The 23,756-nt window shown below is 35.1% G+C and overlaps 1 protein-coding gene across 2 annotated transcripts in view; it reads left to right on the top strand.

Moving 5' to 3' along the window:
* Positions 1-23,756, top strand: part of APLF (aprataxin and PNKP like factor) — a 98,129-nt gene that overhangs the window by 44,651 nt on the left and 29,722 nt on the right. For both annotated transcript variants that reach the window (XM_081265233.1, XM_081265232.1), the window contains 2 exons: positions 3,375-3,730; positions 23,583-23,708. In XM_081265233.1, the coding sequence (XP_081121359.1) occupies positions 3,375-3,730; positions 23,583-23,708 (482 nt within the window). The remainder of the gene's footprint in view (positions 1-3,374; positions 3,731-23,582; positions 23,709-23,756) is intronic.

The raw sequence follows: 23,756 nt of genomic DNA, 5'->3' as shown, positions 1-23,756 counted from the left end.
AACAACAAATTATCTCATTGAATTCATTCTAGAAGGAAGTTTTTTTTTCCTGTTCTTTGTAGTATATTAAACTTCAGATGGTTGAGGGGCAGGAGAGGACTTCTTGGGCAATTTAATAGACTATTTTAATAGCTTTAACAGTACATTCAGCCACCTGCAAGCACCAATATTGCCTTCTACCAGCTTCATGCTCTTTGTTCTCTGAAATTTTAAACATGTATTTTCAGATTGTAGGGGTTCTGGCCATTCTACCACGAATCTCCAGCTTTCTATACTTAATCCTTCACATTTGCATCAATTCTTAATAAATTAGCAATGTGAAATGCTTAGAAAAAAATGGAGCTCTCTGTTTTCCTCCTACCCTTCATATAGAGAGCCTTCCATCTTTTCTGTTCCCTCATTCACCAGTTGCTTTAGCTCATGACCTTTTAATTGGCATAGTACAGATTTATATCTCATCAAACTTACAGAATACTTCAGGTAATGGATTTTGGGATCATTTATAAATAATTGAAACAATGTTAAATTCTTGAATGCCAAGGATCTACTGTATATCAATATTTCATGGAGTTCCATAAAGAGCATTATGAATTCTAACTTTTGTACCTCTTAAAATATATTTGAGAACTCCTGATCCATAGTATTGCTATTCCTTTCTTTTTTAGAGAGTAAATTGGCATGTCAATTAAACATACTCCTTGTGAAGCCTTAGGTTTTTTAAATAAAACAAATTCTTCTTTATATTTAATGAAATTAGAGAGTGTTGAACTATGATGCTATAGATTTCATTTCTTGTATTTCATTTTCTTTGGATTTTCAGGTTTTTTAAATTATTTCTTGCATGCATCACAATAGAGGAGTGCATTACATTCATAATTTTTTTTGCATTGCAATTCTTAATACACCTTTATACCACAATTTATCAAATCTCTATTTGTATATAAGGTATGTTGACATCAAATTCACATCTTCATACATTAATTTTGTATAATGATGACCGTCTCCTTCCACTATCCTTGCTATTCCCATACTCCCTCCCTTTCCCTTCCACCCCTGTTCCCTAATGGGGTTGGGAGAAAGAGCAAGGCAGGAAGATTACCTCTGGATTTTCAGTTTTTATGTAGCAAAATACTATATGCTTTTTGTTAAAAGCAGATTTGGAAGCATGTGGATGAAACACTTTGATTTGCCTCATCCTTGGACCTACTTTATGTATTCGTTTTATGTATTCATTCAAGCTTTACATCTGATTTGCATAAGTAAATACACATATAAATACATGGGAAGTTTTTTTTTAAGCTAAAGAGTATTATACATATTGCTGTTGTTTAGTTAAGAACATCTTTAAATATGTCATTATTACTTTAATGTCCCATTCTATCCCCAGGCTTTACACAAAGAGAACCAAGATGCCAGAACCTTTTAAGGTCTAGGATAGTGCAGTGTTTGTGGGGAGAATTTACCTCCTTCCTTTCTAAAAGGCACTGTAAGATAATTAGTTATGGAGTTTAGAAATTCCAGCAGGAATAAGAGACTGACATTTTATTGGATATCTGCTTAGGTAATGGAATTGCTGATCTATCCCATTGCTGAAGGGGGAAAAAGAAAATTGGAAAGAGCTGACCAAGTGTGGGGAGGTAGGTCAGGATTGCCCCATTCCCATCCTAGAGTTTCAGTTGCTGGTACCTTCCAGATGGTCCTGTAGTAGCGGTATGAGACTGGGATGGAGCAGCTTAAAAGCAATGTATGTTGTTAGAGATGTGACATGAATGCTACCAGCCAAGGCTAAGCTACAAGAGCTAGACAAATGATTGCTTTCCCCGTGGGTTATCTATTACTATACAGAACCACAGTAAGATCTAGGTTAGTTCCATTTGCAAGGTGAATAGTATTGAGTAGTATTTTGAAATTTACTGTATTTATTTGAAATATGCCATATTTCTTAAAAAAGAAAGAAAAATATTAAGACACTAAAGTACGTACTTCAGAAGAAGCCATATTAATAATAACTTAAGAAATTTGAACTATTGGATTCTAAGTAATATCAAACCAGCTTTTTCTAGCTGGCAGTAATATATATGAGTTCCTTACTTATATATGGAGGTGAGCATTTATGTGTAGCTGTTATGTAGTCATCACATCGTATGAATGGTTACCAGGATGGCTTGTATGTATCTGAGCAATGCTTCTACTTCACAGGAAGGATAAGTTATTAAGAGATCATTTAACAAGATAAGACTAGGATTATTCTTTGTGCTAGTGGTAAGTATACATTTAAAAGCTTCTACAGTACTAATGAAAATGTTTATATGTTTCAAAACATCTTTAAATTGGTTAAACTTTTATATGGAAAATGCTTTTTTTCTGAATTTGTCATTGCATACCTTCTTGCAGAATTTTTTTTTGATTGTGTGAGCTAGGAACAGTTTTACCATTCAGCTACAGAAAAACCATAATTATATTTAGAGGGTAGAAATAAAGTATTTCAGTAATTTTATAAGATAATAAGGACAGTATATGGGAACAGAATGACACATGTTTGAACAGAGACATTTAAGAGCTGTTTTTGAGAGATTATATTCAAATTAAATTAAATATCTTTATGTTTCATTTGTATTTTTCTGATTATTTTTCATTGAACGTCTGACATAATTATAAAGGTTTAGTGCAACTTTAAATTTATTTTCTAATAGTTGCAAATTGTTTTAAAGTTGCTAAACTAGAGATGTTATGGAGGAGATTCATCCTATCCTTGGTTCTTATGTCTTTGCTGAGAAGAATTCAGAAACACAAAAAACTTAGAAATATGAACAGCTTTAAAAGTCTCCACTTCCCAGATCCACCTACTATTGGATTGACAGTTATTTGTCTCATATTTTGCTTTCCCAGGGACTCAGGGTCTTGTGACAGTCACAAGTTCCATTTTTTTTTTTCTGGTCAGCATTGTTTGTGTATCTTGTTTAAGATATTTCAGCAATTTGGTCCTTTTGAGCAAACATGTCCTTACCCCTGGTTTTTACCCCCTGAGTACATCTATCTTCCCCCTCTTATAAAAGGAGTAGTTTAGAGAGCTGAGATCAGGCCAGGGTCCGGGAAGGCTATCTTGTCAGACCTTGTGGTGCCACTGATGCAGGACTGTTGATTTACTGATTTGTTCTTCACTAAGTATTTCTTAAATCCCTGGCCCACTGCTCATGTCAAAATGCTACCTAACAGAGACAGAAAATAGTGATTTTTTTAAAGTAACTTTAAAATGTGAATCTTGAAAGTTTTCAAATTTTACATATTACATGGATATTGTAGTTTCATGCTTCTGTGCTTAAATTTCTTTCAAAAACATTTCACTTATTTCAGATTTTTTTATTTTTTAATAGGAAATGCCAGAATCATTTTCTACAGTTACTCTGAGTAGTACAGATATAAATACTATGAAGACAAATACACAGAGAAATGAAATTCCAGTAGAGGAGCTTGGTAATGTTTCTGAACATAAAATCATAACTAAAGGAACACCAAATAAAGAGGACAAGGCAGTGAGTTATTCTGAAAGTTATTCGAGTGTTCCAGGCAGGTCATCCTGTGGTGAGTCTCAAGGATCTCATCCCGAGTCTACCTCTGATTCCTTCAGTCCTGAAACTTTACATTCAAAAACAAGTGATTCAGTTCCAGGAGGTTCCGAAGAAAACAGAGTCAAGAGAACATCCTGCATGTATGGGGCAAACTGCTACAGGTAAAATGAAATTAGAGGTAGAATATAATTTCAGTATTTTAACAGTACGCAGCTACATAGATATATGCTGTAGTATATCAAAAACCTAATAAAATCCATTAGCCTAAAGTTAGGAGCTTTTCTACTGGTTTGCACTTTCTCTGTATGCATTCTAGCAAATCCTGCCAGAAGCTCTTAAGATACAATGGGGCATTGAATGTTTTATATGTAGACATGCTGACTAATGCAGGAATCTGAATACTGGCGAATCCAGACTTGAAAATGGAATCACCCAGACTTAAATACCTGCCTATTTAATGTCTTAATATTTTAGAGATGGCTTCATAAATAGTTGTTGGGTATAGTCTATTATGATAATTTTTAATTGTGTTTAGGCCTCTTATTGTATTGTGTATTTTTATTTATTTATTTTGGTACTATAGATTGAAGCTAGGGCTAGATAAGCACTCTATCCATTGACCTAACACCCCCAGTCTTCTAAACAACTGAATATATATTTCCTGTGTTAATTGATTGTTCCTGTATTTGTATCACTTAATCACATTGTACTGTATTTTCTAACTTCATATTTTGTGAATTCAAATTATATTCTTGGTTTTAGACTGTAGTGTCATCTGAAATGTTTTTAGGAGCACGTAAATAATTGTACAGTTAAATTTCAAAAGGATTTCTTTGAGTGCCAACTTGGCAAACTAAATATCATAGCAGTTCATTCCAGTAGAGTTTGTTGTCTTCTATGCAGATAGTATATTTACCCCATATATTCTGATACTTTTACGTTTGTATTATTTCTTTTTAAAATTAGCATTCAAATAATTGTAGTTTTCAATGTCAACAGTTCTAAGTTTTGCATTTATATACAATTTTGTCTCTTTGCAGTGGCCTTATTGTATATCTAGAATGTAATATTAAAACTTATAGACTACATAAGCCTGATCTTGCTCTGGGTTTTGAAGAATCCCATTTTGAAATTTTTTTTTTAACTGTATCCACTAAATTTTATTTTCTTCTTTGTATTATTTTCTAATTTTTTTTTTGCAAAGAGCACATAACACTATAATAACTAGAAAAAGCAATAAAATTATTTTTAAGTTAAAAAATGGCAAAGGAAATCCATGGAAGTAGTCATGATACAAATGGCTAATAAACAAGGAAACTGCACAACCTTGTTAATTATTGAAAATGCAAAGTAAAGCACCATCATAGTGATATATTTTAGCCTATGACCTTTAGGAAAAAAATACCTGTTAGTATACAACATGTACTGGCAACAGAGAGACACATACTACAAATTTGCATATGATTCTCTTTAGTCTTTCTAAAGAGGAATTTAGCTATAAATATATATATATCTCAAACTCCTTTCAAATGTATAATTTCCCAACATATTTGATTTTTTTTAAAATTTTTTATTGGTTGTTCAAAACATTACATAGTTCTTGATATATCATATTTCACACTTTGATTCAAGTGGGTTATGAACTCCCATTTTTACCCCGTATACAGATTGCAGAGTCACATCAGTTACACTTCCACTGATTTACATATTGCCATACTAGTGTCTGTTGTATTCTGCTGCCTTTCCTATCCTCTACTATCCCCCCTCCCCTCCCCTCCACTCTTCTCTCTCTACCCCCTCTACTGTAATGCATTTCTCCCCCTTGTATTCTTTTTCCCTTTCCTCTCACTTCCTCTTGTATGTAATTTTGTATAACCCTGAGGGTCTCCTTCCATTTCCAAGCAATTTCCCTTCTCTCTCCCTGTCCCTCCCACCTCTCATCCCTGTTTAATATTAGTCATTTTCTCATGCCCTTCTTTCCTACTCTGTTCTTAGTTACTCTCCTTATATCAAAGAGGACATTTGGCATTTGTTTTTTAGGGATTGGCTAGCTTCACTTAGCATAATCTGCTCTAATGCCATCCATTTCCCTCCAAATTCTATAATTTTGTCATTTTTTAATGCAGAGTAATACTCCATTGTGTATAAATGCCACATTTTTTTTATCCATTCGTCTATTTAAGGGCATCTAGGTTGCTTCCACAGTCTTGCTATTGTGAATTGTACTGCTGTGAACATCGATGTAGCAGTGTCCCTGTAGCATGCTGTTTTTAGGTCTTTAGGGAATAGACCCAGAAGGGGAATAGCTGGATCAAATGGTGGTTCCATTCCCAGCTTTCCAAGAAATCTCCATACTGCTTTCCAAATTGGTTGCACCAATTTGCAGTCCCACCAACAATGTACAAGTGTACCCTTTTCCCCACATCCTCGCCAGCACTTGTTGTTGTTTGACTTCTTAATGGCTGCCAATCTTACTGGAGTGAAATGATATCTTAGGGTGGTTTTGATTTGCATTTCTCTGACTGCTAGCGATGGTGAGCATTTTTTCATGTACTTGTTGATTGATTGTATGTCCTCCTCTGAGAAGTGTCTGTTTAGGTCCTTGGCCCATTTGTTGATTGGGTTATTTGTTATCTTATTGTCTAATTTTTTGAGTTCTTTGTATATTCTGGATATTAGGGCTCTATCTGAAGTGTGAGGGGTAAAAATTTGTTCCCATGATGTTGGCTCCCTATTTACCTGTCTTATTGTTTCTTTTGCTGAGAAAAAACTTTTTAGTTTGAGCAAGTCCCATTTGTTGGTTCTAGATATTAATTCTTGTGCTATGGGTGTCCTATTGAGGAATTTGGAGCCCGACCCCACAGTGTGTAGGTCGTAGCCAACTTTTTCTTCTATCAGATGCCTTATCTCTGGTTTGATATCAAGCTCCTTGATCCATTTTGAGTTAACTTTTGTGCATGGCGAGAGAAAGGGATTCAGTTTCATTTTGTTGCATATGGATTTCCAGTTTTCCCAGCACCATTTGTTGAAGATGCTATCCTTTCTCCATTGCATGTTTTTAGCTCCTTTATCAAATATAAGATAGTTGTAGCTTTGTGGATTAGTCTCTGTGTCCTCTATTCTGTACCATTGGTCCAACCGCCTGTTTTGGTACCAATACCATGCTGTTTTTGTTACTATTGCTCTGTAGTATAGTTTGAAGTCTGGTATCGCTATACCACCTGATTCACACTTCCTGCTTAGCATTGTTTTTGCTATTCTGGGTCTTTTATTTTTCCATATGAATTTCATGATTGCTTTCTCTATTTCTACAAGAAATGCCATTGGGATTTTGATTGGCATTGCATTAAACCTATAGAGAACTTTTGGTTATATCGCCATTTTGATGATGTTAGTTCTGCCTATCCATGAACAGGGTATATTTTTCCATCTTCTAAGATCTTCTTCAATTTCTCTCTTTAGGGTTCTGTAGTTTTCATTGTATAAGTCTTTTACCTCTTTTATTAGGTTGATTCCCAAGTATTTTATTGTTTTTGAGGATATTGTGAATGGAGTGGTTGTCCTCATTTCCATTTCAGAGGGTTTGTCGCTGATATACAGGAATGCCTTTGATTTATGCGTGTTGATTTTATATCCTGCCACTTTGCTGAATTCATTTATTAGCTCTAATAGTTTCTTTGTAGACCCTTTTGGGTCTGCTAGGTATAGAATCATGTCATCTGCAAATAGTGATAATTTAAGTTCTTCTTTTCCTATTTTTATGCCTTTAATTTCTTTCGTCTGTCTAATTGCTCTGGCCAGTGTTTCGAGAACTATGTTGAACAGAAGTGGTGAGAGAGGGCATCCCTGTCTTGTTCCAGAATTTAGAGGGAATGCCTTCAATTTTTCTCCATTCAGAATGATGCTAGCCTGGGGCTTAGCGTAGATTGCTTTTACAATGTTGAGGTATGTTCCTGTTATCCCTATTTTTTCGAGAGTTTTGAACAAAAAGGGATGTTGTACTTTGTCGAATGCTTTTTCCGCATCTATCAAGATGATCATATGGTTCTTATTTTTAAGTCTATTGATGTGGTGGATAACATTTATTGATTTCCGTATATTGAACCATCCTTGCATCCCAGGGATGAATCCTACTTGATCATGGTGTACAATTTTTTTGATATGATTTTGTATCCGATTCGCCAGAATTTTATTGAGGATTTTTGCGTCTAGGTTCATTAGAGATATAGGTCTGTAGTTTTCTTTCTTTGAAGTATCTTTGTCTGGTTTAGGAATCAGTGTGATGTTGGCCTCGTAGAATGAATTTGGAAGTTCTCCCTCTTTTTCTATTTCCTGAAATAGCTTGAAAAGTATTGGTATTAGTTCCTCTTTAAAGGTTTTGTAAAACTCTGCTGTATACCCATCCGGTCCTGGGCTTTTCTTAGTTGGTAATCTTTTGATGGTTTCTTCTATTTCCTCAATTGATATTGGTCTGTTTAGGTTGTCTCAATCTGGGCAGATCGTATGACTTAAGAAATTTATCGATGCCTTCACTATCTTCTATTTTATTGGAGTATAAGGATTCAAAATAATTTCTGATTATCTTCTGTATTTCTGAAGTATCTGTTGTGATATTGCCTTTTTCATCCTGTTTGCTAGTAATTTGAGTTCTCTCTCTTCTTCTCTTCGTTAGCATGGCTAAGGGTCTGTCGAACTTATTTATTTTTTCAAAGAACCAACTTTTAGTTTTATCAATTTTTTCAATTGTTTCTTTTGTTTAGATTTCATTAATTTCAGCTCTGATTTTAATTATTTCTTGCCTTCTACTTCTTTTGCTGTTATTTTGCTCTTTTCTAGGATTTTGAGATGAAGTATGAGCTCATTTATTTGTTGGTTTTTTCTTTTTTTAAGGAATGAACTCCATGCAATGAATTTTCCTCTTAGAACTGCTTTCAATGTGTCCCATAGATTCTGATATGTTGTGTTTGTGTTTTCATTTATCTCTTAAGAATTTTTTAATTTCCTCCTTAATGTCTTCTTTAACCCATTGATCATTCAGTAACCTGTTGTTCATTCTCCAAGTGATGCATGATTTTTCCTTCCTTCTTTTATCGTTGATTTTCAGTTTCATTCCATTATGGTCAGATAAGATGCATGGTATTATCTCTACTCCTTTATATTGTCTAAGAGTTGCCCTGTGGCATACTATATGATCTATTTTTGAGAAGGATCCATGTGCTGCTGAGAAGAAAGTGTAACTGCTTGATGTTGGGTGGTATATTCTATATATGTCAATTAAGTCTAGGTTGTTAATTGTGTTATTGAGTTCTATAGTTTCCTTATTCAACTTTTGTTTGGAAGATCTGTCCAGTGGTGAGAGAGGTGTGTTGAAGTCTCCCATGATTATTGTATGGTGGTCTATTAGACTCTTGAACTTGAGAAGAGTTTGTTTGATGAACATAGCTGCACCATTGTTTGGGGCATATATATTTATGATTGTTATGTCTTGTTGGTGTATGGTTCCCTTGAGCAGTATGTAGTGTCCCTCTTTATCCCTTTTGATTAACTTTGGCTTGAAATCTATTTTATTTGATATGAGTATGGACACTCCTGCTTGTTTCCGAAGTCCATGTGAGTGATATGATTTTTCCCAACCTTTCACCTTCAGTCTATGTATGTCTTTTTCTATCAAATGCGTCTCCTGTAGGCAGCATATTGTTGGGTCATGTTTTGTGATCCATTCTACTAGCCTGTGTCTCTTAATTGGTGAGTTTAAGCCATTAACATTTAGGGTTATTATTGAGATATGGGTTATCCTTCCAGCCATATTTGTTTATTTATGTTACTGAATATGGTTTGTTTTCCTCTTTGATTATTTTCCCCCCTTTACTGTCCTACCTCCCACTGTTGGTTTTCATTGTTATTTTCCATTTCCTCTTCCTGTAATGTTTTGCTGAGGATTTTTTGGAGAGATGGTTTTCTAGCTGCAAATTCTTTTAACTTTTGTTTATCGTGGAAGGTTTTAATTTCATCTTCCATCTTGAAGCTCAATTTTGCTGGATACACAATTCTTGGTTGGAACCCATTTTCTTTCAGTGTTTGAAATATGTTATTCCAGGATCTTCTAGCTTTCAAAGTCTGTGTTGAGAGATCAGCTGTTATCCTGATTGGTTTACCCCTAAATGTAATCTGTTTCCTTTCTCTTGTAGCTTTTAAAATTCTCTCCTTATTCTGTATGTTGGGCATCTTCATTATAATGTGTCTAGGTGTGGATCTCTTATGATTATGCACATTCGGCATCCTGTAGGCTTCTAGGACTTGGGATTCTGTCTCATTCTTCAAGTCTGGGAAGTTTTCTCGTATTATTTCATTGAATAGATTGTTTATTCCTTTGGTATGGACCTCCGTGCCTTCCTGTATCCCAATGACTCTTAAGTTTGGTCTCTTTATGTTATCCCATATCTCTTGGATGTTCTGCTCATGGTTTCTTAACTGTCTTGCTGAGCTGTCTATGTTCTTTTCAAGTTGAAATACTTTGTCTTCATTGTCTGATGTTCTATCTTCTAAGTGTTCTACTCTGTTGGTAGTATTCTCAATTGAGTTTTTAAGTTGGTTTATTGCTTCCTGCCTTTCTAGGATTTCTGTTTGTTTGTTTTTTATAACTTCTATCTCCCTGTATAGTTGATCTTTTGCTTCCTGGATTTGTTTGTGTATTTCTTTGTTGAAGAGATCTTTCATTATCTGATTTTGCTGTCTAATGTCTTCCTTGAGACTCCAGATCATCTGAAGCATGTATCTCCTGAATTCTTTATCTGACATTCCATCTGCTGCAGAAATTACCTCTTCTAACGTTGAGTTGACCTGCATTGCTTGTGGTCCTTTCTTTCCTTGTCTCTTCATACTGTTCGCGTTTCTTTCTGCTTACTGAGACTGTTGTGTTGTTGAATTTTCCCCCTATATATTTGTATTACTCTTGTATAGTTGCTAAGTCTCCCGCGCAGGCGCGGGCAGGGGCTCTGCTCCTCCTCCAATTGGGGCACTGTGCCTACCACATTGGCAGGCCGCTGGGCCTGTTCTGCTGGTTGGTAGCAGGTGCGCCTACCATGCAGGCGCGTGGGGCGGCTCTGCCACTCCCAGGTTGCTGGGCCTGACCTGCTGGTGGGTTGCAGGTCCCGCTACCTTGCAGGCGCGGGGGAAGGGCACACACCTATTTGTATTTAGACAGTTACGCGAAATGGATGACGTAATGCTTGGGATGAAAGTTGGGGGGAAGGGGAAGGTAGGTGCTCTTGAAAGGAAAGAAGGAGAGGGAGATAGATAGCATAGAGGAGAATGGAAAGAGCCGTAAAACTTGGAAGGGGAGAGAGAGAGGGAAAAGGGAGAGAAAAAGTTAAAATGAAATAGGAAATAAAATTAGGTCTTAGAGATCCATTTTCTTCTCTTCCAGTAGGCAAAGCTGTGCCCTCCGGGCTGAGTTTTGCCCTCAATGTGTCAACAGCAATCCCTGTAAGGCGGTTCCTGGGAGTCTCTCAGTCCTGTTGGTCCAGAGCCGTTTCACTTCTACGGCCCCTCCTCCCCATCCTCCTGCCAGCCAGCCAGGTCCTGCTCACCGGAGGCAGTTCACCAAGGATTTGGTTACACTTTCAGCCCCACCGAGTGCTCTATTTCCCTAACTACTGAGCACTCTCATTGTCATTCATCTAAGCCCCAGTGCTGTGGAGCTGTAGTCTGGGAGTCAATTGTTTAATTTTTCCGGACCCCTTTGGTGGGCACACCTTCGGAATCTGGCAGCTAAGACCATTGGTGTCGCTGCTGGTGGTAATAGGAGTTGGGGGTCGAGGATCCCCTCTACTTCCCTCAGCCCCTACAGTCACAACCACACTGCTGGCGGTAGGAGGAGTTGGGGGTCTGGAGTGTCCTCTGTTTCCCTCCGCCCCTACCGTCACACCCTCTCAGTTCGCGGTTGGGGGATTTGGGGGTGGGGAGTCTTCTCTGCTTCCCTCTGCCCCTACAGGCACGCCCTCGTCACTGGCAGTAGTTGGAGTTGGGGGTCGAGAGTCCTTTGGCCCTTAGGGTCACGCCCACGGAGAGATTTTGAAGTTTCCCGGTTTTTTGTATCTGATGTGGGTGGGAGTCACACACCTGCTAAAGTAGATTCCGCTGGGAAGGAATCTCTTTGGCCGAACTTTGGTGACTTCCCCTCTCTGCTATGGCGGGCCCCTGGCTCCTTGCCGGAGTGTCCGAAGGGAGGGGTGGAACTGGCTTGTCTCTGGTCTGACACAATCTCTGGTTTTAGTTCCCAGTTCGCTATTTCGTAAAGGGTTGGTTATATTCCCTTCACACTGTCTCAGGGGGGGGAGCCGTTCACCGGGTGGGCGGGGCTTTTAGTAGAGCCGGGAGGGTACGGGCTATCTGCTGGGCCAGGCGGGGACACTTCTCGCTGCGCCGGGCTGCCGGTAGAGCCGGGCAGCTGCGGCTGTGTGGCTAAGATCCGGGCGGGTGGAGTGGCCGTTCGCTGAGCGAGAGCGGGGCCTCTCAGGACGGCGAGGTGGCGGGTGCCGTCTGCGGGTTCAGGTGGGCCGCGCCGCTTGGGGCCTCCGGCCGCTTTCTGAAGCGGCTGGTGGCTGCGGGACTTGACCTCCACGCCCGTGTGGCCGGCCAAGATCCACTTGTCTGAGACAAACTGACACTTCTAATAAACCTACCAATTCCCGGCAGGTCCCCTCTTCACGGAATTTTGCTAGAAGTTCCTCAGTAGGTAGACTGCCGCTGTTCCAATGGGTCTTTCTGATCCCGTTAATGTGGAGACATTGGAATCACTGCTTCCTCGCCGGCGGCCATGTTGGATCCTCCCCATTTTGAATTTGTATTAGTTCCTTAGGCCTGCCATAACAAAATACCACAGACTTAGTGGCTTAAACAACAGAAATTTATATCTCAGAGTTCTGGAGACTAGAAGGCCTAAACTAAGGTGTTTGCAAATTTGTTTTTTTCTGAGACCTTTTCCCTTGGCTTAGAGATGGCCATTTTCTCATTTAGCCTTTTCACAGTACTGATACCTCTTTGGTGTTTCTTCCTCACTTCATAAAGATACCATTTATATTGATTTAGGGCCCTACTCTTATGACCTCATTTAACCTTAATTATCTCTTTCATAACCCTATCTACAAATGCAGTCATATGGGGGACTAGGACTTAAACACAGGAATTTTGAGGGGCACACAATTCAGTCCAGAAGATGTATTCAGCACTATCATTGTCTTTGTTAAAAGGTGATTGAATGTTTTATCAAGACCATAATTCACTTATTCACATTTGATAATGATACAAGTTAGTTTTAAGTCTTACCTTTAGTTACTTTATTTTTCACTAATTTTGATATGTATATATAATTAATAGGCAAAAATATTTAACATTCAACCCTTGAAAATAAAATGTTTATAATTATAACAAAGGGGAGAAAATGACATATATTGAGTTTTTGCTATATATGTGCATTGTAGAAATCAATTAAATGCAGCTATCTTTAGCTGCACTGATACTGCTTTGTTTCATACCATGTCTCTCTCTAGGACAAGTGAATAATCTTCCTAAGTCTCCTTGCTTTCCCTCAAGATTATAAGAATAGAGTATACTGAATAGAATATTATTCTTGAATGTTAGTTTTACTCAATCCCTTGATGTCATGTTGTTGACTCCCAAATCTGTATCTCCCAAATAGATTTCTGTACTGAATTTTATTCCAGGAATATACCACTTATATCTGCAGGAACTTCAAATCCAGCATTTCTAAAACAATTAAATCTTATTTCAATCCTTTGAGAAACAAAACAACAACAGTAACATTTAACTTTATAGGAACTATTGCTTCCAAAAAATCTTCTTTGAAGACTTTATTCCTTTGGGGTCATATAGTTTTTCTGTTTAATATCATGTGTTCCATGAATACATTACTTTAAAAAAATCAACCATAAATTGAGTTGTCTGTTATTAGCATATATGAAATTTATGTCTTAAGTATAATTTATAGCTTTTATCTATATAAACTCACATAAATCATTTAAGGTGATAGTATGTAACAATATTTTTACCTCTGGTAAATGTGAAGTAATCTTGTTGAAGACCAAACTTCCCATGAGACCAACTGGAAAAACTAAACAGTCACATTTGAAACATCAGAGGCAGCCAAGACTTTGAGTCTCCTATTCTCCTTGTGAAAGCTGCCAAATTTTTAATGTTTCAGACTGAGGGTTGAGGGGCCAAGCAGAGTTTTGGGCAGTCTCTTGGGACAACAGTAATGGAGTTCAGGGTTTGCCAAGCAGGAGGGACCATGAATGTGGAAGCATAAATGTATTTCCTGGGAAGGAAAATATGAGTATAAGTATAAATGAATATTGACTATATAAAGAAATAATAATTTTTAAGATGTACAAAATACATTGAAGTGAATATAGCACTAAAGTGGTTGATGATTAAAACAAGTAAAAGCATTCATAGCTTTGTGATAGCTCATAAATTATAAGAGTAATAATTTGTATTAGATATAAATTAAAAGTTAAATTTATAAATAACAATTATTTTTTAAAATTTATTTTTTAACAACATTATTTATTAAAAATTAATAAGAAATTTCTGAGTAATCATCCAGAAAGTACTTATATAATTAGAGGCTAATGAAAACAGAGGAATGAACTCATTTAGAAATGTGATTAACTAGAAGAAAGCAAGAAAGGAGAAAAAAGGAAACAGTTGGATAAATGGAGAAAATAGTAAGATGTTAGAGTTAATGTTATCAATTATTAGGAATTATACGCTCACTTAATAGAGAAAAATTGTCACCTGGATAAAAAGAAAAAAAAATTCTTCAATCTATTCGTAAGACTCATACTTTAAATATAAGGACACATAAAAGTCAAAATTTTAAAGACCGAGGTTTCTCTGTCTTTAAACCCTTAAACTCTAAAGAAGATCTTGTGTATGCATTACTAATAAAAGATAAAGTAAGAACTGGGCTTGGCAGCACACGCTGTAATCCCAGAAGCTTGGGAGGCTAAGGCAGGAGAATCATGAGTTCAAAACCAGCCTCAGCAAGTTAGTGAAGTCCTAAGTAACTCAATGGCTTGGGGATGTGACTCAGTGGTTAAGTGCCTCTGAGTTCAATTCCCAGTACCAAAAAAAAAAAAAAGGAAAAATTAAGGCAAGACATTACTGAAGATATCGAAGTTATTATGGTTTGAATATCTCCTAGAATTTTTGTGTTAGAAAATGAGTCCCCAGTGTGGCAGTGTTAGGAGGTGAGGCATTGGGGGAGGTATTTAGCTCATGGGAATAAAACTGTCATGAATAGATTAATGTCTTTATTACGTGAATGAATTTTTGCTCTCATGGCATTGCAAGAGTGAGTTGTTATAAAACAGTGTTTTATTACCTACTCACTTGTTTTTCCCTACCATGTAATGATGCAGAATGAAGTCCTTATGAGATGCAGCCCCTCAATCTAGAACTTCTTAGCCTCCAGAACAATGAGCTATATAAACTTTTCTTTATAAATTACCCAGTCTTAGGTAGTCTGGTATAATAACAGAAAATTAAAATAGAGAAGCCATTCATATTGATAAAATAATCTTTAATATGAAAATACTAAATTGTTATGCACCTAATACTGCAACTTGAAAACATACAGAGCAAAAGTTAAAAGGAGAAATACAATTACAATTATAATAGAAGATTTTATTATTTTTGTCAGCCATAAGTCCATCAAATAAAATCATTAGTAAGACTATAGATTTGTACAAAACAGTGGACAAGCTTGCTTTAGGTATTTACTATACTTCACTGAAAAACTGATAAAAGTACTTTTGGAACACTTCCCAAAGTAAACCATCTCTTAGGACATTAAAAAAATTTTAAAAGGATTAAAATTGAACAAAAATAAGGGTATTTCTGAGTACAGTGTAACTAAGCTAAAAAATCAACAAAGTAGAATGAGAAAATCCCCTAGTATTTGGAAATTAAGAAATTTGCTTCTAAATGAAAAACCATATGATGTTAGAAAATATATTAACTAAATTATACTACAGCTGTGACTTATGAAAACTTTTATAATGTACTTAAATCTGGATTAGAGGAAAATTGATTGTCTTAGATGCATATATGAGAAAATAAGAAAGACCATCAGTGAACTGAACTTTCACCTTAGAAAAGGAATAACAAATTTAAAGAAAGTAGAAAGAAGAAAATAATGAAGGTAGAGAAGAAAATGATGAAAAAAATAAAGATATAAAATAGAGAAGCCAAAGGTTTCTTTTTTGAAATAACTAATAGCATTATTAACTCTCAGAATGACTGAAAAAGAGGAGACAAGTAGGGAGTAGGAGGAAGTGGGGATAGTGCAGAAGTGGAGGCCAAATTACTAATACTGTGAAGGAAATAGGGGCTTCACTGAAAATCTTATAGACATTGAAAAAATAATGAGTGAATATTACAAACAACTTTATGCCAGTCAATTTAAAATTTGAAAGAAATGAACAAATTCTTGTGAGGGGGACTCTTAGCCAAATGAATACAAGTAAAAATATGAAATCAACATAGTCCTATATCTATTGAAAATTAAATCCATAATTATATACTTTGATAAGGAAAGGTATGGCCCCAGAGTGCATTACTGGTGAATTACATTAATCATTTAAAGAAAATGGTAATTATTATATAATATTTTCAGAGAATATATAGAAAGAAATCTCCCAATTCATTTTTTTGAAGCTATCATAAACTTGATAGCAAAATCCAATGAGAATATAGAGTAAAAATCTTAAACAAAATAACAGCAAATTGATTCTTGCTGTATATTAAAAGGTACTCTGTCACTACAAAGAGTTATTTCAAATTCAGACTTGTGCAAAGTTGATTTGATATTTAAGAATCAACTAATGTAATTCATCATATTAATAGGTTGTATTTGTTTGCTAAGACTGTCATAACAAAATACCACAGACTCAGTGGCTTAAGCAATAGAAATTTATATTTCATTTCGTTCTGGAGGCTTGAAGGCCTCAGTCAAGCTGTTGGCAAATTTGTTTATTCCTGAAATCTCCAAAATTTGGTTTACCCTGAGATCTCTCTCCTTGTCTTGGAGATGGCTGCTTTCTCAGTGTGTCCTCATGTGGCTTTTTATCTGTATTAGTGCTTTCCAGGTGTCTCCTGCTTATTTTATAAAGAGTACCAGTTATATTGGATTAGGGCTTCATCCTTTTGACCTTATTTAACTATTTCTTTAAAGGCCCTATCTCCAAATATAGTCATATTAGGGATTAAGGCTTTGATATATGAATTTTTTATTTTGGTACCAGGGATTGAACTCAGGAGCACTCAACCACTGAGCCACATCTCCACTCCTATTTTGTATTTTATTTAAAGACAGAATCTCACTGAGTTGCTTAGCACCTCATTGTTCCTGAGGCTGGCTTTGACTCATGATCCTCCTGCTTCAGCCTCTTGAGCTGCTGGGATTAACAGGCATGTGCCACCGTGCCCGGCTTTGATATATGAATTTTGAAGAGACGTAATTTAGTCTTTAGCACAGATTAAAGGAGAAAAATCATAGTGATCATCTCAATACAGAAAAATCATTTCATAAAATTTGTCATCCCATTTGTGAAAAAATTTTTAGCAACATAGGAATAAAAGATATTTTCAGTTTAATAAGGAACATCATACTTTTGGGTGAAATATAAAAGTCTTTTTTCATGATGGTGAAAACTAAACAAGTATGCCTGTCATCACTACTCTTATTCAACATTATAATAGAGATCATAGCCAGTACAATAAGGCATGAAAAAGAAATAGACAAGATGATTGGAAAGGAAGCAATCAACCTATAATTATTTACAGATGACATGACCATGTAACTTGAAAATTCAGAATAAACTTCATATTCTTTGTATTAATAAATGAATTTAGCATAATCATTAGATTCATAATTCAAAAATAAATATATTTCTGTATCCCAGCAACAACTGTTAGGACTTTTAAAACTAGAAGATTTGGGACAGTATTAAAACCTTAACTAGCCAGGACTAAATTTAACAGAAGACGCAAAATATATGTGGTGATTATATTAAGAAATTAAATAAGGACTGTATTATGCACATATAAGAAGAATCAATATTATGAAGATATACATTTTATCAATAATTATAAGTTAAAGGCATTCATCAAAATCTTAGTAAAGTGTGCGTGTGTGTGTGTGTTTTTGTGTGTATAAACATATGTGTGCACAGGGTGTGTAAGTTGACAAACTGACTTTATAGTGGAATAGCAAAGGACCTAGAATACTGAATAAAATCCTCAAGTGCAAACATGAGTGACTAAATGCTACCAAATAATGAGTCTTATTATAAAACTGTAATATTGGTATAAGTTTAGATAAATAGTACAAAAGAATGCTGGGTCTCAAACCAAACCTATATGGCTAACTTTATGATAAAAGTGCCACTGCCAGTCCATGCATTAAGCATGAACTTTTGATCAGTGGTGTTTGGCAATTGGCTATCCATGAAAAATAATAGTCTTATTTTTTCCCCATTCCTATCAATCCCCAAAAAAAATTTCAGGTGGATTTAATTTTTTTTAAATGTAAAATATATAACAATAAAGTTAGCAGAAGATAACATAGTGGAATACATTCATGGTATGGGCAAAGTTTCCTTAGCTTGATTAAAATATGATCATAATCAGGTAATTCAGGTGACCAATTGGATTATGTTAAAATTACCATTTTCACTAAATCAGAATATAATATTAAAAGAGTGAACAGGCAAGCCACTAAGAAGTTATATGTATATCAAGGGACTTATGTAAAAAATAATTAACTAGCAAGCAATAAGAAAATGATTGCACATACCTGTGATCTCAGAATCTTGAGAGGCTGAGGCAGGAGATCACAAGCTTGAGACCAGCGTCAGCACTAAATAACAAGGTCCTAAGCAACTTAGCAAGACCCCATCTTGAAATAAAAAATAAAAAGAGATTGGGATATAGCTCAGTAGTAAGGTCCTCTTGGGTTCAATCCTCACCCAGTACCACCCTGCTCAAAAAAAGAAAATGATTACCAGTTCAGGGAAAAAAAAAAAAAAAAAAGGAGCAGAAGGTACTTTGCAAAAAAGGATATCTAAATGGCCAAAAAGCATATAAGAGGATTTTAAAGTTCATTAGTCATTGGGGGAACATATATTAAAACATAATAGTGCAGACCAGTATTGTTAAACTTTTTAGAAGACCAGACAGTAAATATTTTCAACTTCTCCATCCATATGGTTTCTGTTGCAGCTACTCATATCTGTTGTTGTAGTGCACAAGCAAGCAACTGTAATAGCAAAGACAGTGCTGATGTCACTACTACCCAAAGTCATCTGTAGATTTAATGCAATCCCTACCAAAATCCCAGTCATATTTTTTTCACAAATAGAAAAATGAATTCTAATATTTGTATAGACTCTCAAGAGATTGTGAATAGTCAAAAGAGTCTTGGGGGAAAAAATTGGAGTTCTCACACTGCTCTTAGAAAAAAATGGAGAAAGTTCATATCATTGGATTTGACAAGATTTCCTGGATATGACACTAAAGCACAGATGATAAAACTAGAAGTAGATAAATAAGACTACATCAAAAACTTAAACTTCTATGCATCAAAAGATATAATCAACAAGATAAAAAGACAATGTGGAATGCTTGAAAATGATGAGATTGAAGCAGTAATAAAAAGCCTTCCAACAAAGAAAAGCCCAGGTCTATGTGGATTTGCAGCTGAATTCTGCCACACCTTTAAAGAATTATTGCCAATGCTCCTCAGATTATTTCATGAAACAGAAAGGAAAGAAATGCTTAAAAACTCATCATATAAAGCCTATATCAATCATCCTATAAAGCCAGTATCACCCTTATACTAAAACCCCACTGAGACACTTCACGGAAAGAAAACTATAGACCATATCCTTGATGAACATGGACGCAAAAATTCTTAATAAAATATATTAAACAAATGTAACCAAGAGGTGAAAGCCTTCTGCAAGGAAAATTGAAATGATATAAATTGAATGATGAAAAAAGAAATAAAAAAAGACACCAGAATTAATATTGTTAGCATGGTCATACTACCAGAAGTAATCTACAAATTCAGTGCAGTCCTCATCAAAATACCAGTGATAGTCTCAGAACTAGAAGAAAACAGTTATAAAATTCATATGGAACAACAAAAGACCTAGAATAGCCAAAACAATTCTGAGCAAAAAAGAGTAACTGGAAGCATTACAATATCTGACTTCAAATTATACTACAGACCATAGTAACAAAACAGCTTGATACTAGCATAAAAATAAGATTCATGGAACAGAATAGAAGATACAGAGACCGACCTACACAACAAAAGTCATCTGGTTCTTGACAACGTTACCAAAAACTTAAATAGGAGAGAATACAACCACTTTAACAAAATATAGCCTTTTTAATAACCTCCTTAACAAACCAGTTCATATGTAAGATTGAAACTAGATTCTTACCTCTTACCCTATACAAAAGGCAATGTAAAATGGATCATGACCTAGGAATAATATCAGAAACTGCAACTGCTAAAACAGGTGAAACACTTCCAACTATAGATACAGGCTACAACTTCCTCAATAGGACTCCTATAGCTCTGGAAATAATACCAAGAATCAGTAAATGGGATGACATCAAGCTAGAAAGCTTCTTCATAGCAACGGAAACAACAGCATGAAGAGAGAATCTACAGAATGGAAGAAAATGTTTGCCAGATACTCTTCAAACAGAAGATTCACATCTGGTATATATAAAGAATTACCTCCCCCATAAAACAAAAACAAAAAGACCTCATTTGATAAATTGGCAAATGAACTAAACAGACACTTCTCAAAAGAAGTCATAAATGACCAATAATTATATGAAAAATTTTCAACATCTCAAGCCAGCAGAGAAATGCAAATCAAAACTATACTGAGATTCTCTCTCCAGTCAGAAAAGCAGTTATCAAGAATACAAGTAACAATAAATACTTGTGAGGATGTAGAGAAAAAGTAACCTTTTATACACTGTTTGTGGGAATGTAATTAATACAGTCACTATGGAATCAATAGGTATGATTTGAAAAATCTAAAATGGAACTCCCACAATGGTCCAGCTATACCATGCCTTGGTATTTATCGAAAACAATTAAAGACAACATGCTTTAGAGATACATGCATTTACATGTTTATAGCAGCACAATTTACAGTAGCCAAATTATGGAACCAGCTTAGGTGTCCATCAGCAGATGAATGGATAAATAAAATGTAATATGTATCCACACTGTAGTTTTATTCAGCCATAAAAAAGAGTGAAATTATGTGATTTGCAGGAAAATGGATAGAAGTAGAGAGCATTATGTTAAGCAAAACAAGCCAGATTCGGAAAGATAAGTGCTGTATGTTTTCTCTCATATGTGGAAACTAGCAAGAAAAAACGGGAAAAAAAGAAAAAGGAAAAGGAACTTGTGAAAATAAAAGGAGGGAGATCTTTAGGGTAGAGGAAGGAAGTCAGGGGACAGGAGGAAGGAAGAGCAGGGGAAGTTACTAGAGTGGAATTAGTCAAATTATGTTATATGCATGAATTAATATGCCACATTCTGTATAATTAATATACACCATCGAGAAAAGGAAAATATATGCTTACAAGTAGAAAGGGTTAACATCCAGAATGTATAATGAACTCATATAACTTGAAACAAAAAATAACCCAATTAAAAAATGAGGAAAGGTCTTGAGTGAACATCACTTAACACCTATTAGGGCAGCCACTATCAAAAACAACAAAGGAGAAAATAATAAATGTAGGTAAGGATGTGGAGAATTTGGAACCCTTGTATACCATTGGTGTGATTATTAAAGGGTGCAACCACTATGGAAAACAACTGAATTTCCTCAAAAAAATTAAAAATAGAAATATCATATGACAGAGCATTCTACTTCTAGGTATATATTCCAAACAATTGAAAACAGGATCTCAAAGAATTGTCTGAACACCTGTATTGATAGCATTCATAATGGCCAGGAGGTGGAAGGAGCACAAATGTCTGTGAGTGGATGAACAGGTAAACAAAATGTGGTGTCTACACACAGTAGAGTATTCAGCCTTAAAATGGAGGGAAATTCTGACATATGCTCCAGATGGATGAACTTTCAGAATATTATGCTAAGTGAAATAAATCAGTCACAAAAAGACACATACTGTATGATTCAACTGATATGAAATATCTAGAGTAGTCACACTCATAAAAATAAATTAGAATGGCGGTTACTGAGGTCTGGGGTTAGGGCAAATGGGGAGCTGTTTTTTAATGGATATAAATTTTTAGTTTTGCAAGATGAAAACTTGGGGGGATTGACTGCACATAATGTGGATATAATGAAGTGTATACTTAGAATGGTTAAGATGGTAAATTTAATACTTTTTTTAGTAAAAAATTTAAAAGGCAGCAGGCCATATTTGGTCTGCTTCCAATAGTTTGTCAATTTATGCTATAAATTATGCATTCAGACAAAAAACAAAACAAAAAACTGAGAACAAATGTTGGTGAGGTTGTTGAAAACCTAGAACTCTAATAACTATTGGTGGAAGTGAAAATTGATACAATCATTTTAGAAATTTGGCAACATTTATCAAATTTGAGCAAAAATATACACTATCATCGCTCCTAACTGTATGTTCAGGAAAATGCATTCTGTCTGCACCGAAAGGCTTATTTCAGAATACTTATTGCAGTCTTGTTTATATAAATTAGTAGATTAAATTAACCCGAAAGTTCATCAAGAGTAAAATGGATAAACTAACAGCTTTATAAATGGAATAATACTTAGTAGTTATAATGCCTTCTAATTTTAATAATGTTTAATCATACAAATATAAAAAAGTTAGGCTATGTATTTCTTATTATGTACATACTGTGTATTTTCATTTAAATTCAAAATCAAATTACATTGGTCTATTGCTTTATAATATCACTATTCAAAGTATGATCCAGAAACCCATGGAAGTCCCCCAGAACACCTTTGGGAAATATGTTAAAGCTGTTTTAATAGTAGTACCAAAACTTTTTTTTTGTGTATTCTTTTTCACTGCCCTTCTCTCACAAGTATACCATAGAGTTTGTCAGAGGCCATATAATGTGTTTTATTGTTAATGATTAAATGCAGAAAAGAACAGGAGAAGCCAGATGCCTTATTTTAAGACAGATGTTACATTTCTACAAAATTTTTTTTCCTTAAGAATTATTTGTAAAAATGGGAGTTCATAACTCACTTGAATCAAATGTATGAAAGATGATATGTCATGAGCTTTGTAATGTTTTGAACAACCAATAAAATAAAAAAAAGAGAATTATTTGTGTTAAGATGTGTTATTTGTGATAATTTGTAGAGGGTTTATTACTGTTATTTTAAAATAAATGTATTTTCTCATTTTTATTTCAAATAGGGTAAATAACTCACATAAACATGAGCTCTCTCAAATTTTAATAAATTTATTAAAGAGATCTGAGTTAGAAAAATGCTTTTAGAAGACAAGATAGTTAACCTTTGCGTAGTAAAATTGGTTTGATGATTGAAAGGGGACTTTGTAGAATGTTGGTAATATTCTGTTTTTTTAGCAGAAGGTACATAGATGTGTTCACTTTAAATGCTGTATATGCTTATGATATTTGTATACTTATTAATACATATGTATGCAATATGTTTGCAAATTGTCCTTTGATATTCATGATTTTTCACATGATCCCAGAAATTTATGTGTTTCTATGAGAGTTTTGAACTGACTACATGTTGATGACATAAAATTGATGTCATCTAAGTTTATGCCATTGGTTAGCAAGTTGGTTCCTGTTCTGGAACAATGAGATGTTTATTGCTTGATTTCCCACTATATCCACTAAAAAATCTTCAATATCCTATTAATTTTTTTCTGATAGTATATTTGTTACCCTCATAGGAAGAATCCTGTCCATTTTCAACACTTCAGCCACCCTGGTGATAGTGATTATGGAGGTGTACAAATCATAGATCAAGATGAAACTGATGACCGGCCTGAATGCCCCTATGGAGCATCTTGTTATAGGTATGTAAATTAAAATGCTTGGCTCTGTTTCCTCACTCTGTAAACTCT

The sequence above is a fragment of the Spermophilus citellus genome, assembly GCF_964194105.1.
Source record: "Spermophilus citellus genome assembly, chromosome: 13".
Taxonomy (NCBI): domain Eukaryota; kingdom Metazoa; phylum Chordata; class Mammalia; order Rodentia; family Sciuridae; genus Spermophilus; species Spermophilus citellus.
This window is presented reverse-complemented; position numbering and strand designations above follow the sequence as displayed.